The sequence below is a fragment of the Scardinius erythrophthalmus genome, assembly GCF_964197995.2.
Source record: "Scardinius erythrophthalmus genome assembly, chromosome: 4".
Classification (NCBI taxonomy): Eukaryota; Metazoa; Chordata; class Actinopteri; order Cypriniformes; family Leuciscidae; genus Scardinius; species Scardinius erythrophthalmus.
Window position 1 is genome coordinate 27,590,833 of NC_138224.1, and position 18,204 is coordinate 27,609,036.

The window sequence follows — 18,204 nt, forward strand, 5'->3', positions numbered from 1 at the left end:
CTTTGTGTTGGACCATAACAGATGGACAGATCCAATGAGAAATGTCATTGATGGCTTGCTGGCCAAGCACCACGGGAGCAAGGACCTTCTTACAAAGGTGGATGCTGAATATGGTACAGAGTGCCTGCACTGACCCCAACAGCCTTCTGCACTCAACCACACAGCAGCACATAAGCAGGTACATAAAACAACTTGCTAAAAACAAGAACACTAATGTTCTAAACACTAAACACTAACTTCACTTAACACCAGCCCTGAAAAGCTCCTGGAGACACAGCAGTTCTGGCAGCGTCTGCACTCAGGCAGTGAAACCATCAGTGTCCCAGTGACAGTACTGCCACCTGCCCCAGTCAATCCACCCGCAAAGACTGTTCCTGAGGCTCTCTGGACCAGGCAGCGCTTGAGAAGATGGTGAAGGACATCAGGCAGTTCAGCAGCAACAACAACAACAGCATATGCTGCAAAAAAGCACACTAGATCCTGTTTAGCCTGTGGTCAGCCTAAGTCTCGATACATGGGTGATGGCACCTCAATACACTTCTTTTATCAAGGTGGTGATGTTAAATACTTCTACTGCTCCAAGAAAGTATTTGACATATTCAGCAGAGGGCCTGACCAACCCCAGAATGCCTTTTGAAGACTTTGCAGAGACTCCTTTTTGTCAGCGGGAACTGGAGGCCTCTAGGCAGAGAGGGGGAGAAACGAAGAGGGTGACTGAGGAGAGAAGCAAGAGGAAATCAGTGGTGGAGCATCCGTCTGGTCGTCTGTGCAGATTCTGCCACCTGCCACTGAAACAAGGACCCAACAGTCCTCATATTCACACTGGTTTCCCTGGAGTGGCAGGCAAATACATTTACTGTCCTGCTAAAGTGTTTTCCCCTTATCAGGCTCAGGGAATGAGTGCAGAAATGTCATGGAGAGACTTTCAGCAGTCTCCATTCTATGAGGCTGAGAAGCAGAGGTGGATTGGGGAAAAGAAAAAATTACTTCACTAGCAAATGACATGCCCAGACCTCAAATACTGTTTTATAACACAAAGACATTCCTTGCACAGTGGTATGCATATATGTATAAACATATTACTGCACTTTTAATATATATATTTTAAATATTTCATTTATTTCCATTTGTTCATTAATATACCAAAAGTTTTGTATTTTATTGTATAGCATTGTATTTTAGTGTTTTTTTTTAAGTTAATTTATTGACTTCCATTGTTATTTTATCTTGTTAATGTTAATTACTGTTACTGTTAAACTCTGCACATAATTATTTAATTTAAAATATTTTTTCTTGTTTTTTCCTGTTCTCACCAACTTTAGATTTTATTATTATTGTTGTTGTTTAATCTATTATTTTAAATTGTTCAATTTATTTCCATTTGTTTACTAAAATACCAAATATGTATATATCTGTACTATAAATAAAATGAAAATCTCTATTTGGTGTTTATTGGTTATATTTCATATATATTGGATTTCTGTACATAGTTATTCAAATATAATGTGAATATCTCAAATAAAGGTCTAAAACATTATCAAAATGTTCTTTTCAATTATTCAAATTCAAATGTTTTCTATATTAAAGATAACTATACCTTTATTATAATGTAAAGGTTTATTAAGTTAATTGCACATCTTTTACATCCTACACAATAACAAATATTACAAGTTTTATTTTATTTTTGTGCACAAAGTTCTTTTATTATATGTTAATCGTACCTAAAGTGTATCTAGATGTAAAAATTATTACCAATTAATTTTATGGTATTTGTGGCCGAGACGGGAATCGAACCTCTAATTTGGTGTTTTATTTCTGGCCCGCCTCCCTGGAATTTCCTCCGTTCCTATTGGCTAGCAGCGCTCTACACCTACTTACGGCTGGCCACTGCTTGGAAGGCAGCTATGCTCACCACTATACCACCAACGCAGGCACTTGGACGTAGGCTGGATGACGGCTTGTGCAACTGGCAGCTGAAACTCTCTTTGGTTGGACCCGGAACTGAAAAAAAAAACGCATGAACTTATTGACCTGACCTACCAAGCTTTTTATTAAAAAACACGATAAATGAAACAATTTTCATAGTAGTTTGTTTTCTCCATAAAGAACTTGATTGTTAACTGAAACGTATAAACTGTTAAAGATAGAACTACTGTAACTATCTGAGGCTTTTAAGTTAAAGAGAAAGAGAAATTTAAAGTTAGAGAAAGAGAAGTTAAGAGAAATTTAAGTTAAAAAAGTAATGAACTAACTATAATACATATATACAAGTCATTTTAGTAACATATTTGTTGCAGTTTTCAGGCTGAGGAGCATTTTTTCATACACACACACATATACACATACCCATGCTAAGATGTGTGAAGGAGTCCCGACTCAGCCTCCTTCCAAGTCTCATTAACAATCATCGCAATCACCTTTTCTAGTGTATACTCCTACATTTGCAATAATTTTTTTAATTTCATTATTATATTATGCAATCCAAAACACTAACTTGCCATGCTTCGTATCTCTGTTCAAATCCTTCCTAAAGGCCCTTGCACACTGAGTACGAAGTTCGCGTCCAAAATTTCAGCACGTTAAAAAATAAATACGACCTCACATTATGCCAATCACCCTTGTACACTGCCTCCGAAACTTTCGTCCGTCAAAAAAAAAATCGAATCAGGTTCGATTTTCTGCGTTTTTTCGCATCTGAAGCAAGCATTTTGAATTGTGTTTTGAAAATTCTGCTCTCCCCAAAAGCTGAAGTCATTGGCTGATGGAAACCATGGAATTACAATAATAAGCCATATATTGCCGAAAAGCGCATGACTACTGTCATCTAATGTCAGGAGTAATTTGAATTATTTTGATAGTGCAAATGGTTGAAAAGTTATGATAACATAAATACAGCTGGTTGGATGTGTCAGCGATTACACACCCCGTTTAAAAGGGTTAAGGTTTACTTTTATATGTGAATCTCTTTCACAATTATCTCATCTGATCGGCTTTTCTCCAGTGACTGTTCATGTAATACAAAAGGTTTAGTTCTGCCGTGAAACTCTTTCCACAGTCAAATCAAGTCAAATCACCTTTATTTAAATAGCGCTTTATACTGTTAGGGAATTTACAGTTAAAGACCCAAGGACCAGATTTGATTAATTAAGACCAGGAGTTAGAAGTGCAGTCAATTTAAGACAGGAGTCAGAATTATAATAAATTGAAGATTTTTTTTACTGAAGATAGTTTGCAGTTTCATCAGCAGAAGTCAGCTTCAAGACTCACAAGGAGTTCGTGGCCACCCCGCTTACAGTCACAAAGATCACAGCAATTATACCCTTCACCAAGGTCTAAGCAACGTCTTTGCTTCAGGTTGCAGTTTCTGATTGGCTAAGAAATAGATAAACATAGTAAATTTCCACACATGGACTGATAGGCAGTAGCACATCTCCATAGTCTATAGGGCAGCCACCAGGACCCTGAGTTAGGTACGAGTGGCCCTCCGAGGTCACAAGACTGTGTGTCTTAAACTATTGGTTCCGATATAACCCCTCGTGACCTATAGTTGTCATGGTGTGCTAGAAGATGTTTTAACACACGTTGAAGACTTTTCTCAAACCAAACAAGTCCATATTTCATTTCTGGAAGCCGGGATGAATGAGCAAGCACTGTTACTGCATTCCTAGCATGGGCCAGACCCTGTCACCTCTCAGATATTTAATACAGACATTAAAGAACATTAAAAAAAAAAACATTTCAGTAAGCACACTGGTTACTTCTATAACAAAGTCAAATCTCATACGCTTGGAGAATTCATTAAACTCATTTGATATTTAGAAAGAAAAATATTGATTAATACCTTGATTATAAACACTCATTAGATATAGATTGAAGCAGCAGTGGATTCTAGAATCTACTCCCTTCAATACAATAGATTGTTTCAAAGCAACTTTAAAGTTATAACGGGAAAATGATGCAGGTATAAGGCTTCTCTCCGGTGTGAATTCTCGTGTTTTTTAAGGTTTCCTTTTTGATTGAAACACTTTCCACACTGTTGGCAGGTGAAAGAGCTCTCTCCTGTGTGAAGTTTCATGTGTCTGTTAAGGGTTCCTTTTTGAGTGAAACTATTTCCACACTGTTGGCAGGTGTAAGAGCTCTCTCCAGTGTGAACTCCCATGTGGATTTTAAGGTTTCCTTTTTGAGTGAAGCTCTTTCCACACAGTTGGCAGATGAAAGGGTTCTCTCCAGTGTGACTTCTCATGTGGGCATCAAGGGATTTTTTATATGTGAAACTCTTTCCGCACTGAGTGCATGTGTAAGGCTTCTCTCCAGTGTGAAGTCTCATGTGGATTTTAAGGTTTCCTTTTTCAGGGAAACTTTTTCCACACTGATGACATACAAAACAGTTCTCTCTCGAGTGAATCTTCATGTGGTTTTTAAAGTGTTCTTTACGTGTGAATCTCTTTCCACACTGATCACATCTGAATGGCTTTTCTCCACTGTGACTGTTCATGTGATACCTCAGGTTTAGCGCTACTGTGAAACTCTTTCCACACAGTCTGCAGGTATAAGGCTTCTCTCCGGTGTGAATTCGCATGTGTTTCTTAAGGTTTCCTTTTTGAGCGAAACTCTTTCCACACTGTTGGCAGGTGAAAGAGCTCTCACCACTGTGAATTCTCATGTGCCTGTTAAGGGTTCCTTTTTGAGTAAATCCTTTTCCACACTGTTGGCAGGAAAACGAGCTCTCTTCAGTGTGTATTCCCATGTGGACTATAAGGTTTCCATGTTGATTGAAACACTTTCCACACTGAAAACAGGTGAAATTATTTTCAGTTCCTATCTTCTGAGCTGTTTTTTGTGAGGACGTCATCTCAGTCTGTGAGCAACTAAATGAATTTTCTTGAGTCATAAAAGCATGATGATTCTGATACAGATCTTTTTCTTCCATTTCATTCAGTACTTCACTCTCCTCTTTTAGTGGCATCAGGTCTAAGCGAAAAAAGACAAATAAAAGTTAACCCCAGTTTTCATAAAAACATTTAGACATGTAAACTATGCTAGATCCCATAACTACTAAGCTACTGAAAAAGGTGTTTCCTGTTATCTCAAAACAACATTGTTAAATATTTGCTTTGTTTAGGACACATCCCAAAAACTTTAAAACTGGCAGTTATCAAACCCCCTTATCCAAAAAACCTTCATGTCTACTTCATGCCAGCAGCCATATCACCCTGTAGCCCAAGACTGGTTGCCCACTGAAGCTAAGCAGGGTTGAGCCTGGTCAGCACCTGGATGGGAGACCTCCTGGGAAAACCAGGTTGCTGCTGGAAGAGGTGTTAGTGGGGGGCGCTGCTCACCCTGTGGTCAGTGTGGGTCCTAACGCTCCAGTATAGTAATGGGGACACTTTACTGTAAAAGAGCACCGTCCTTTGGATGAGATGTTAAACTGAGGTCCTGACTCTCTGTGGTCATTAAAAATCCTAGGATGTCCTTCTGAAAAAAAGAGTACGGTGTAACCCCGGCATCCTGGCCAAATTTGCCCATTGGTCTCTGTTCACCATGGCCTCCTAATCATCCCTACATACTGACTGGCTTCATCACTCTCTCTCCTCTCCACCAATAAACTGGTGTGTGGTGGGCCTTCTGGCGCAATATGGCTGCTGTTGCATCATCCAGGTGGATGCTGCACATTGGTGGTGGTTGAGGAGATTCCCCCTTCCATGTAAAGCGCTTTGAGTACCCAGGAAAGCGCTATATAAATGTACCAAATTATTATTGTAAGCTCGCGCTCGATCGGCCCAAAACAGGCATCCGACCAGCGCGGAAGGTCTTAATATGTTACTGTCCTTTTCTCGAGGCAAAGTATTTTTTGGTTAAATGCAATACATTTGAATATGTATTCTCTCGTTATTTCATCTGACTCCATAAATGAAAAGGTTTTAATGATATCTTTGGATCTTTAATTGTGAGCGAATGTTTGACTATTCCTTTTAAGTCAAGTCAAGTCAAGTCAACTTTATTTATATAGCGCTTTTCACAATACAGATTGTATCAAAGCAGCTTCACAGTATTAAATAAAATAGTACATCAGTGTTTGTTTCTGGTGTAAAACATCCATGTTTGGTAATGCAGATCAATAGCACTGTTGAATCGATTAATCAATTTAAGTATCCCCAACTGAGCAAGCCAAAGGCAACAGTGGCAAGGAACCGAAAAACTCCATCAGGTGACCTAATGGAGAAAAAAAAACCTTGGGAGAACCCAGGCTCAGTCGGGGGCCAGTTCTCCTCTGGCGTTTATGAAGTAGAGACCGGATTTAACTGTAAGATTAAAATATTATATGAATGCCTGGCTGAAGAGATGCGTCTTTAATCTAGTTTTAAACTGGGAGAGCGAATCTGAGCAACGAACAGTATCAGGAAGGCTATTCCAGAGTTTTGGAGCTAAATGTGAAAATGCTCTCCCTCCTTTGGTGGATCTGGATATCCTAGGTATGACCAAAAGCCTCGAATTTAGTGATCTTAAAGAGCGCGATGGATTATAGGGCGATAGAAGATCCGTTAAATAAACTGGAGCTAAGCCGTTTAGGGCTTTATAAGTCAGTAGCAATACCTTGTAATTAATACGGAACTTTATAGGTAACCAATGTAGTGATGATAAAATTGGTGTTATATGGTCAAACTTTCTTGATCTAGTAAGAACTCTAGCGGCGGCATTTTGGACTAACTGTAGCTTGTTTATTGAGGATGCAGGACAACCAGCTAATAAAGCATTACAGTAATCTAGTCTCGAGGTCATGAATGCATGAACTAACTTTTCTGCATCAGAAACTGATAGCATGTTACGTAACTTAGCAATATTTCTAAGGTGAAAAAAGGCTGTTTTTGTAACATATGAAATATGATTTTCAAAAGACAAGTTACAATCTAATATAACACCCAGGTCTTTTACTGTAGAGGATAAAGTAACAGGACACCCTACTATGTTAAAGTTGTATTGTGAGAGGTTTTGTGGGTGGTTTTTTGAACCGATAAGTATTACCTCTGTCTTATCTGGATTTAATAAAAGAAAATTGTGCGTCATCCAATCTTTTATATCTTTAACACACTCTGTCAATTTAGATAATTTAGCGTTTTCATCCGGCCGTGATGAAATATATAGTTGAGTGTCATCAGCATAACAATGGAAACTAATTCCATGTTTCCTTATAATATTTCCAAGTGGCAGCATATATATTGAGAATAATAGAGGGCCTAACACAGATCCTTGCGGCACTCCATAGTTTACTGGAGTTATGATCGATTTTTCTCCGTTTAAATAGACAAAATGGTAGCGGTCAGATAGGTATGATCTGAACCAGCTTAATGCTTGTCCTTGAACACCGGTATAGTTTTGTAGCCGATCTAAGAGTATTGTGTGATCTATAGTATCGAACGCAGCACTAAGATCAAGTAAAACTAGTATTGAGATACAGCCTTGGTCAGAAGCTAAGAGTAAATCATTTGTGATTTTAACAAGCGCAGTTTCAGTGCTATGATGCGGCCTGAACCCAGACTGAAACTTTTCATAGGTGTCATTTTCTTGCAAGAAAGAGCCCAGTTGGGCAGACACAACTTTTTCTAATATTTTGGACATAAAAGGAAGATTTGAAATGGGTCTATAATTTGCTAGGTTATTTGGGTCTAATTGTGGTTTCTTAATGAGAGGTTTTATAACTGCCAGTTTAAATGTTCTTGGAACATGACCTAAAGATAAAGACGAGTTAATAATATTGAGGAGAGGCTCTTCCACTATAGGTAACACTTCTTTCAATAGTTTAGTTGGTATGGGATCTAATAAACATGTTGTTGTTTTAGAGGAAATGATAAGTTTATTTAACTCTTTTTGTTCTATAGTTGTAAAGCACTGTAATTGTTCTTGCGGGGTGATAATCGAGGCTGAATTATAAGGCGCGATTGAAGATTGAACGTTTACAATTGTGGATCTGATGTTTTCTATTTTCTCCGTGAAAAAATTCATGAAATCATTACTACTAAACTGTAACGGAATATTTTGTTCAGGTGACGCTTGTTTATTTGTTAGTCTAGCCACGGTGTTAAATAAGAACCTAGGATTGTTTTGGTTATTTTCTATTAGTTTGCGGAGGTGCTCAGCCCTGGCCGCTTTTAGGGCCTTTTTATAGCGTGACGAACTGTCTTTCCAAGCGATTCTAAAAACCTCTAAATTAGTTTGTTTCCATTTACGCTCTAAATTACGGGTTTCTCTCTTTAGAACACGAGTAGTATTGTTGTACCATGGTGCTTTAATTTTCTCTCTGACCTTTTTTAGTCTCATAGGTGCAACAATATCCAATTTTCCAGAGAGAATGGTGCTCATAGTGCTGGTTAGTTCGTCTAGTTCATCTGTTTGTTTAGGTTCAGGCAGCAGCTGAGACAGATCCGATAAGCAATTTGAAAAATTATCTATGGTGGATGGAAGGATTGTTCTGCCTAAACGATAACGCGGCGCAGCATGATATATTACCGGGGTACGTAATATGCAAGTTACCATGTAATGGTCAGTTACATTATCACTTTGCGGAATGATATCTATATCGGTTGGATCGGTTCCATGTGATATAATTAAATCGAGTGCATGATTAAAACGATGAGTTGGTCCGGTAACGTTTTGCTTAACCCCAAAGGAGTTTAATAAGTCTATAAAAGCAGCCCCTAACGTATCATTTTGATTATCTACGTGTATGTTAAAATCTCCAACAATTAATATTTTATCGACATTGACCAATAGATCTGAGAGAAAATGTGCAAATTCTTTTAGGAAATCAGCGTAAGGCCCTGGTGGTCTATATACGGTAGCCAAGGCTAAAGATAATAGGGATGTTTTTCTATCATCTAAGAGCGTAACATTTAGTACAAGTACTTCAAATGAAATAAACTTATAACCCGTTTTCTGAGTAACATTGAGAATATCTCTATAGATAGTTGCAATACCGCCGCCACGACCAATCAGACGGGGCTCGTGCTTATAGGAGTATCCTGATGGAGTAGACTCATTTAGACCGAAATAATCATTTGGTTTAAGCCAGGTTTCAGTAAGGCAAAGTACATCGAAGTTATTATCTGTGACTATTTCATTTACAATAACTGCCTTAGGTGTGAGTGATCTAATGTTTAAAAGACCTAGCTTTAGAAATTGTTTTTGTTTACTAATAGCAACATTTTCTGTTTTAATAACAATTAGATTTTTCCTAGATCCTGCAGTAGATTTATTATTTGATCGCACTAAACGAGGAATAGACACAGTTTCTATGCAATGTTCTACACTAGTATTTATATCAGTTAATTTGGTGCAGCAGAGACTATGATTTGGACTTTTGTTTACTGGTCAAAAGGTATTTAACATTTTGGAGATGTTATCTGACAGAAGATCCGATCCGAATCTGTTTGGGTGTAAGCCATCAGCACGGTAAAGCCTAGGACGCTCCCAAAACAGATTCCAATTATTTACAAAGAGCAGTTTCTGCTCATTGCACCATGACATTAACCATTCATTAAGCGCAAATAATCTACTAAACTTGTCATGTCCTAGTCGGTACGTGGGAAGCGGTCCTGACACAATGATCGTTATATCAGGCGATGTGCTGCGTACCGTATCGATCAGATTCCTGAAGTCTTTCTTCAGAACTTCCGTCTGGCGCAGCCTGATGTCGTTCACTCCCGCGTGCAATACCAAAGTTCCGACGCGCTCGTTATCGTTCAGAATCTCGGGAACGCGAGCAGCGATTTCAGAAACACGAGCACCAGGAAAGCAGTGACTGTGCACCTTATTTTTACCTGATGTAGCATGGACGTGCCGAACAATGGAATCACCGATGATCACAGCATCGCGTTCTGTTTCGCGAAGAGCGGAGAAGCGGTTTTGTGTGGATAACTCGAAAACTGGGAGGGTCGGAGAGGGTCTTGGTCTAGACCTGACTCGCGTCTTCCGCTGCGGAAATATCCAGGCTTCGCGGTGGCGTGTTGGAGCCGGAGTGAACGAGACCATGGCTGATCGCGACCTTGGCGCTTGGGACCGATGCCGAGTAACGCACGGAGTAGACGAGGTCGGAGTCAGCGGGTTAGTAACATTAATCTCTGATTTGTGAGCATCAGCGCGTGATGTTTCAAGAGCCAAACGCCGGTCTCTCAGCTCGGCCTGTCTCACTAAAAGGTCGTGGATCTGTTTCTCAACAGCTTCCAGCTCAGACTGTACCGCGTGCAGCTCAAATGTGTCCTCACCTGCACCAAAAGGTAGACTACATACATCTGATATATTCGCCATTTTAACAGATGGACAGTAAGTTAGCAACGACACTACCAGTGATGCTATCAATTAATCCTAATTTCTGACAAGCGTCTTAGATATAATTCGTCTTTTAAGTGGTACGGGTGTAGAGTAGACGCACGATAGGTGAAAAATGTTTGTAAGTGAGTGTTGAGAAGACGCGTTCAGCCGTGATCCCCGGGAGTAACCTATAAGAGTGTCCAGCGTTGGATCACTAACAGGCTTGAGACACGTCTGCTCAACAGTCCGCGTTGTAACTATGAGGTTTGAGCAGTAGTGCTTCTCAGTGAGGAAAAGTGGAAAATGTTTGTTGTAAGTGAGTTTAAAGAGTAAAATCAACTCTTTAATGAAAACAATGTCAAAGTCAGTTAGAATAATCTAATGTAACAATTTATTATGTCAGGTAAATGTATCATGCCAATTTCATAATCAATTCAAAGATAATCGATACAAAACATCAAATGCTCTGAAATAAAGAGAAAAGATGCAACCCAACATTAAGAAATACATGAGGCCTCCCTCTCAGCCTCACGAGCTAATCTGAGTTACAGAAAAGGCCCCGAATTCCCTGCTGCATTTCACTAAATAGCCAGACCTCTTTCACATGGAAAAATGTGCTAACAAAAGAAATTTGCATTCAGAGGTTGCACCTTTTGGGGGTGTGTGACCATTTGTCTTGAGAGACCACCTTCCTTTGTAAGTCAGTTATCTTTAAACTCTTAAAAACCTTATTACCTTTTGTTTTACTTATTAAGAAATGAGACATTTGTACCAGTCGCACTGAGACATTTTAAATGATACCAAACATGAAAAATACTCTGTGATAATCATTCACATTAAACTATACATTTTCTTGGGTGAATTCAGGTCTGAGGGGGAGAGAGAGGGAGTGGGAGAGTGAGGGGGAGAGATGTGTTCTAAGGTGAGACTTTGCCTCTCACATGGTGAGTTCAAATGGTAATTTCCAGAGAGGTCCTTTGTCCTCTCAGGGTCTGGTCACTCTTCAAACAGACTGTCCGGCATTTCCTAATTTCTCAATTCTTACTCTATTTTTTATTATTATTACTTACTCTCATTAACGTTAAATATAGTTAACAGAATGTTCAAAGGGGACCACCAAAATAAAGTGTAAACACACACACACAGTCGTCCAGGGGAACTGGTTAATTATAGACCAATCTCAAATCTGACATTCATGTCAACAATATTAGAAAAATATTGTTCTCTCAACAATAATCACTTATGCAGAGTAAAAGTATCTGTACAAAACACAAAAAAACATCAGCTAGGATTTAAGCCCTTTATTGGACAATAAAGTTACATCTTTCATTACATCTTTCATCAACACAGACCACAACATTCTCTTGGACAGCTTTAGAATTATGTTGACATTTGTGGACAAGCATCAGCATGGTTCAGGTCCCATCTATTCGACTGCTATAACTTAAAGGTCACCTATTATGCAAAATTCACTTTTTTGAACATAAATGTGTGTTGGCAGTGTGTGAGCAAAACCACCCTAGAATGATAAAATCTCAATCTCTTCTGATTATTCTTTTCACTCCTCTGTCAGAAATCTTGCGAGGAGCACCTGGTCGAGGCAAATTTATGGTGAAATGATTGTCTTTCCACTTCCGTATTATTGCCCCAACAGTGCTCACTGGAAAATTTAGAAGCTTAGAATGGTGCCTATAACCAATGCCATCATTATGTGTTGGAACAATTAGGTTGCGAAGGTCTTGAGACAGCTCTTTGCTTTTACCCATCATGAGATGTGTCTTGTGTGACACCTTGGCAATGAGACCTTTTTGTAGACCATCCGTTGGGACTGAACTAGCAGTTATTAATTTGCACGGACAGGGGGCTGGATTGCTTTTTAATTACTAATAGTTTTAAGCTGTTGTCTTGGCTTTCCATGCCTTTTTGCACCTTCCTTTCTTCATGTGTTCAATACTTTTTCCCTGTGTCATTTCACATTATTACAAATAACTTAATATCTGAACTTATTTGTTTTGGTTTCTTTGTATGTATGGATTCCTTGGGTTGTTATCAACATCTGGTGAACAGTTCATGTCAATAGCACCTTTGGAAATATATTTACTGAGACAAATGGTGACGTGTTCAATACTTATTTCCGCCGCTGTGACTTATTAAAACAGTTGTCCAATTCCATTTTATACAATTTTAGTACAAGTTTGACATCTGATGGAGGAATTTGACATTCTGTAATTCTCAGGGAGAGCTTTCTTTGCTGCAGCATCTGCCTGTTCATAACCAATTAGCCTCATTTGACCCGGAATCCAGCAGGAAGTAATATTAAAATACTGTACGTTCACACCGCCGCCGACTTGAGCTGCAAAGAAGCTCTGGCCACCCTGTTAAGGACGCTTGTCAAAAAGTACAGGGAAGCTTGTTGACGCTTTGGCCGCTCTGACGCAGCAGCATTTTATGTTCGATCATGGGAGAAGGGAAGTGTCACACCATGAAATGTAAACAGAAAAAACAAGCAATGCATTCGGCAGTTTAGGATATCGCACAAGATTTGTCAACACAGAAAACATTTCATCACTGGAGAGGTTTTTTTTCGACACCATCGTATCAATTGATGATTTTGATTAATATGCGCTCGGGTGAGTGCGCACGCGCGCGGCCGGGGCGCTCTCTCTCTCTCTGCTCGTTCTGCCCTGTCAAGCGCGCCCAGTTAAACTGACAGGACTTAAAAACACATGCAAATGATACACTTTCACTCTATGATGGTTAAACTCAGAACTAATGTTTTGGTAGGAACGAAAGTTTACATTGTATGTTTCTCCGGAATCAGCCAGCTCGAAAGACGTCTATATTCCGATTGGTTGCTGGCGCTTGCCACTGAACCGCATCATAGCTCATTACCATAAAGTTGAGCTACTTTCAACTTTCTGATTGATGCTCAAAACACCCAAAACGCGACACCGATGGATTTGACGCTCCTTGCAGCTGAGAGAAGCCAGCTTCCATTGAAAATGAATGACTTCCAGTAACTTTGGAAGCTCAAGTCGGCGGCGGTGTGAACGTACAGTTATAAGATTTAAAGGGGACCTATTATGCCCCTTTTCACAAGATGTAAAATAATTCTCTGATGTCCCCAGAGTGTGTATGTGAAGTTTTAGCTCAAAATACCCAACAGAATTTTATTTACAGCACGTTTAAATCATAATTTTTTGGGTCTGCGAAAAACGCACTGTTTTAGTGCTTCTCCTTTAAATGCTAATGAGCTGCTGGTTCACGTCACGGGGGCGGAGCCTAAGCAGCCGCGAATCCCACGATCAGAGCTAGAACAGGGAAGATGATAATAATAAAACAGACAGACAGTCACAGTAATGGTGTTCATTTCGACCATAAAGATGCCAGAGAATATATGCTGTATGGAGTTGGAACAGGTATAGTTTAGTTTAATTATGATTATAACCTATTTGGCATTGCTTGTATACACTATTAATGCAAGCCTGCTGTAGGACTCCGTCTGACGATCTAATTGTCTGAATGATGACACAAAATATACTGATGAGTTTAATAAAGTTTACTGTATGTCACACAAAAGATGAAGCATCAGTTTTTCTTCAGAAAATCACTGTTCAGACATCTCAAGTCTCCCGGAAGTTCCGGGAGTCTCCCGCATATTGATAGCGGCTCCCTGATGCCCGCAAATCAGGTAAAATCTCCCGGAAGCAAGAGAGTGCAAGCTCTCGAACCGAATTAATCAGCAATTAATCACTGCTTTTGATTTATGGAGATAAAAAAAAAAAAAGAGTGAGTGGATTTTTATCACTGTAGGGTGGTTGTGTACACACACTGCCAACACACATTTATGTCCAAACACCATACAAAAGTGAATTTTGCATAATAGGTCCCCCTTTAAGTGCTTGGAGGCAAGATTTAGAATCTGTGCAAATTTTAAATGTTGTGCTCTCTCTCTCTCGCTTGCTCAAAGGTTATGTTCTACACAACACCAATGTACTAAAAATGTTTTTCACGTAGAGACAACAACTTTGTCATAATGATCTCAGTTCACATGGATCTGCGAAAACTACTAAAAAAGCTTGTAAAATGCGCACGGACATATTCATTAGTGTACACTGGCACAGTTTATTCGTGATATGATATTCAGTTTATTCGTATGGAAGAACAACTGCCATAGGAATTAATTTTAACGCTCGCTCTGCACCTTTATCAATGCCTGTGTGGCCCTGCCAATTTTACTTTCGATTTAAAAGCGAGGTGCAAAAGAGGGAAAAACTACCCACCCACCCCGGTCATACCGGTGTTGTAACACGTCAAATAAACGGTGGGAAAATTTCCTAACCGTCACATCCCTAATTCATATTACTTTTTTCTAACTTAATGTGTAACATGTCATAATAACTGATGCTCAACTTCAAGTGACCCGCTCCATGTCAAATAAAATAACTTGAATTAGGACACTCATATGACATTCTTCAAAAATATAATTAATTTCTGTTGACGTCAATATATTAAATGACTGAGTTCAGAATGAACCAATGAATTTGAGAATGAAACCAACCTGTTTGTTCCTCAGTATCTTCTTGTTTCACACTGAATGTTTCTTCAATCTTCATGTCTTCACTCTCCTCTTTAACAAACGCCATCTTTATAACAGTGTCACGTGGATCTCAGCTGCTTCACCAGGTGTTTTCTGTGTTTGGACACTCTGTCGTGTTTAAGATAAGAATAATTAACAGAAATAATTAAATCAAAACTAAATCTCTGTGTGCGTCTCAATCAGCCCTAGTTCAGTAGTCAGTGCACTAGTAAGAGTCAATCAGAGGGAATGGCCTTAAAGGAATAGTTCACCCAAAAATGAAAATTCAGTCATTAATTACTCACCCTCATTCCTTGAAAGTTGCAATGACGTTGCTGTCAATGGAGGGACAGAAAGCTCTCAGATTTCATCAAGAATGTCTTCATTTGTGTTCCGACGATGAACGAAGGTCTTACGGGTTTTGACATGAGGGTGAATAATTAATGACAGAATTTACATTTTTGGGTGAACTAACCCTTTAATCCTTTATACCCTAAGTGTATTGCCGGCGGTACAACACCCCATGAGATAAAAATCATAATCAAATTACTAAGCAACCACTGAATGGAATAACACATGTTTGGGATGCACGATATTATCAGCACGACATCCGAATCGGCCGATAAAGGCTGAAAATATAATTTTGACTGATATGAAAAATGATACCGGTTTGATAACGTGCTGATATGTGCCTGCAATACCTCACGTGTGCAAGGAGTGCTAGAGACAAGATCACGTCAGCAGTGTGGTCATTCTTGAAGTGAACTTTTGTATGGTGATTATAGACAGTTTTTAATTGCTACCTTGATTTTGTGAATGCAAGTACAGAAGGACCTGTCTGTTAACCGTCAAAAGTCACGCTCTACTTTCTAGCATGCGCAGGTGCCTCCTCCAGGTCCTAGCCATTATAATGTAGGCTATTTATTTAGGGGGTGGCTGTTGTTACACTAATAACTTGAAGTTACTTCGGTCTCTGAATAAATAAAGCAGTAATTGATGTCATAAATCATAAGCATGACACTTGTAAATTAAATAATTTTATATTCAGCTCACTTGTAAGGGAACATGACCAAACAAAGATTTGTCCTCCTACCTTATTGCATGTCAATTAAAAAAGATGTGTAATTTAATTGTGTAAAGTAATTTAAAAAAAGTATGTCCAAATGTAATGAGACTTTTTTTCTAAAAGGTTCTCTATCAATACCAATCTTTTGACTCTCCTTGCTATAGTTTTGAACTTATGAGTCTTTTTGTGTGTCACTCAGAAAGAAAGGGGGGGAAAACTTGAAAAAATGCCTTGGCCTTAAAGGGTTGGCCTCAAAAACCCATCAAAACTAACACAACTAATATAAAACACAAAAATTATACAGACATTTCATATTTCATATTTAGTTGTATTTAATGAGTTGTAGGTTTCAAAACATTAGAAACTGGTTGATAAATGTTGTCAATGTTTGTGTTCTCGTTGCATTTATACCAACATGTTTCATGCGATGAAACGAGCGCTTGAAATCAATGAATCATTATGAACCTTATTTGGAAAAGATGTTCCTTCATCATATTGCCGTTACCAAATTCCTGTTTACGATAAACTGATTCATAGGGTGCAAAATGAGAAGCACCTTTTATGTTACTCATGTAAGATTGCGCTTTACTCACAAAAATAACGTTAATTAATGTTAAACAAGCAATATGAAATTACAAGGAATTATAATTCACTCGTTTTACATCGTTGGTATAAATGTGATTGAACGATTTGTATAGATTTAAACGCTTTAAATGTTTACAAACACAAACCTTTCTTCAGCCGAATCAGAACAGACGAGGGGATGCGCAGCCTTATGACGTCATTATCACAGACCAAAATAAAAGTCCTTCTTTGACGTTTTATGGCAGTTTGCAAACCAGCTTATTGTGCACATTCTGCCTCTTAATTACATGGAGTGTGGAGGATTGACGTTGAATTTCTCTCTCTCTCTCTCTCTCTCTCTCTCTCTCTCTCTCTCTCTCTCTCTCTCTCTCTCTCTCTCTCTCTCTCTCTCTCTCTCTATATATATATATATATATATATATATATATATATATATATATATATATATATATATATATATATATATATATATATATATATATATAGGCTATAATGGGACATTCTACCAGAAACGTACTTATAAAAATCTTGGGGGGAAAAATATCTTGTTCTTAAATCTGAATGTTGAGTCATATTATAGAGGACACATTAAACTATAAGACACACATGCCATCTCAGCATGTTTTTATGATTGAATTAAATACATTTTTATACGCATTTCAACCCTAATATGTCAGGCCCTGTCACAGACAAATTTGTATATGTTAGAATGGTTTCCTAAAGAATTTCTTTGATACAAATAGCATTTTCTTATTGGTCACATGTCCCTGATTGTACATGGTTTTGTAATTCCCATAAGAAATATAAGCAACTTTTCGGTCAACTGTAGTGAGCAAAATCACTGAATACCCGCCAGGCACTCATAATAGTTGTAAAAAAAAAACTAGCTTTACATAGAAGATTTTTACATAAACATAGTGGTGGATGTATACCCCCACCTTCATCTACACAATCGAAGAGATTAATTAATCAATATTTCCTCAAATAATAAATTTTTATATCATAATTTCCTGTGTGACAGGACTGACCGTGACGTGACAGGACTGACTTTATGGATTTCGTTGATGCAGAAAAAGTTATGTTTTGTGCTCTTTATTTAAGTTTTGATAAGCATTCCCATTTTAAATTATTATTATACTTTTAAAGTTAAAGGGACTATGTGTAGCTTTTTAGCTATTTTATTATCTAAAATCAATTTTTTTATTCATAAATATGCCCTCAATGGTGTACAAATACCTATGCCAATGATCAGACTAATCCTCGTAAACGAAGAATTTATTACCTTTATATACATGGGACGGGTAGGTCCACGGAGGCTTCCATGTAGTTCCGCCATCTTGAAAAACTATAATAGCAGAGAGGGACAAAAAGTACTAGGCCAACGCGTTTCCACAACGCGTTTTCGTTCAGAACCAGCGTCACGTGACTGAAGCCAGCAGAAGCGGAGGCACAGAGCAGTGAGAGGCGCTTGTCACTGCCCCGGCAAGTTTAAAAGGATGCACACTGCACGATTATTTATACACAGTTCATTCATACATATGCGGAGTCACAGGATAAGGAGTCCTCGTCGTCGAAAAAGTCCAAAATAGACCGTAAAAGGAAACATGACTGGAGATTACAAAAACAAGGGTTAATGTCAGGATAGCTAATGCAGGAGAAAGCTTTCAAA

The 18,204-nt window shown here is 38.5% G+C and overlaps 1 protein-coding gene across 1 annotated transcript; it reads right to left on the reverse strand.

The window, feature by feature from the left end:
- Positions 1 to 2,029: 2,029 nt before the first annotated feature.
- Positions 2,030 to 16,751, reverse strand: LOC308689536 (uncharacterized protein). The gene is made up of 3 exons (XM_081363298.1): positions 16,682 to 16,751; positions 14,867 to 15,013; positions 2,030 to 4,971 (listed from the first exon to the last, which is right to left on the reverse strand). Exons 2-3 carry the CDS (start codon positions 14,949 to 14,951, stop codon positions 3,923 to 3,925), a joined length of 1,134 nt encoding a protein of 377 aa, XP_081219424.1. The 5' UTR covers positions 14,952 to 15,013; positions 16,682 to 16,751; the 3' UTR covers positions 2,030 to 3,922.
- Between the last annotated feature and the right edge of the window lie 1,453 nt (positions 16,752 to 18,204).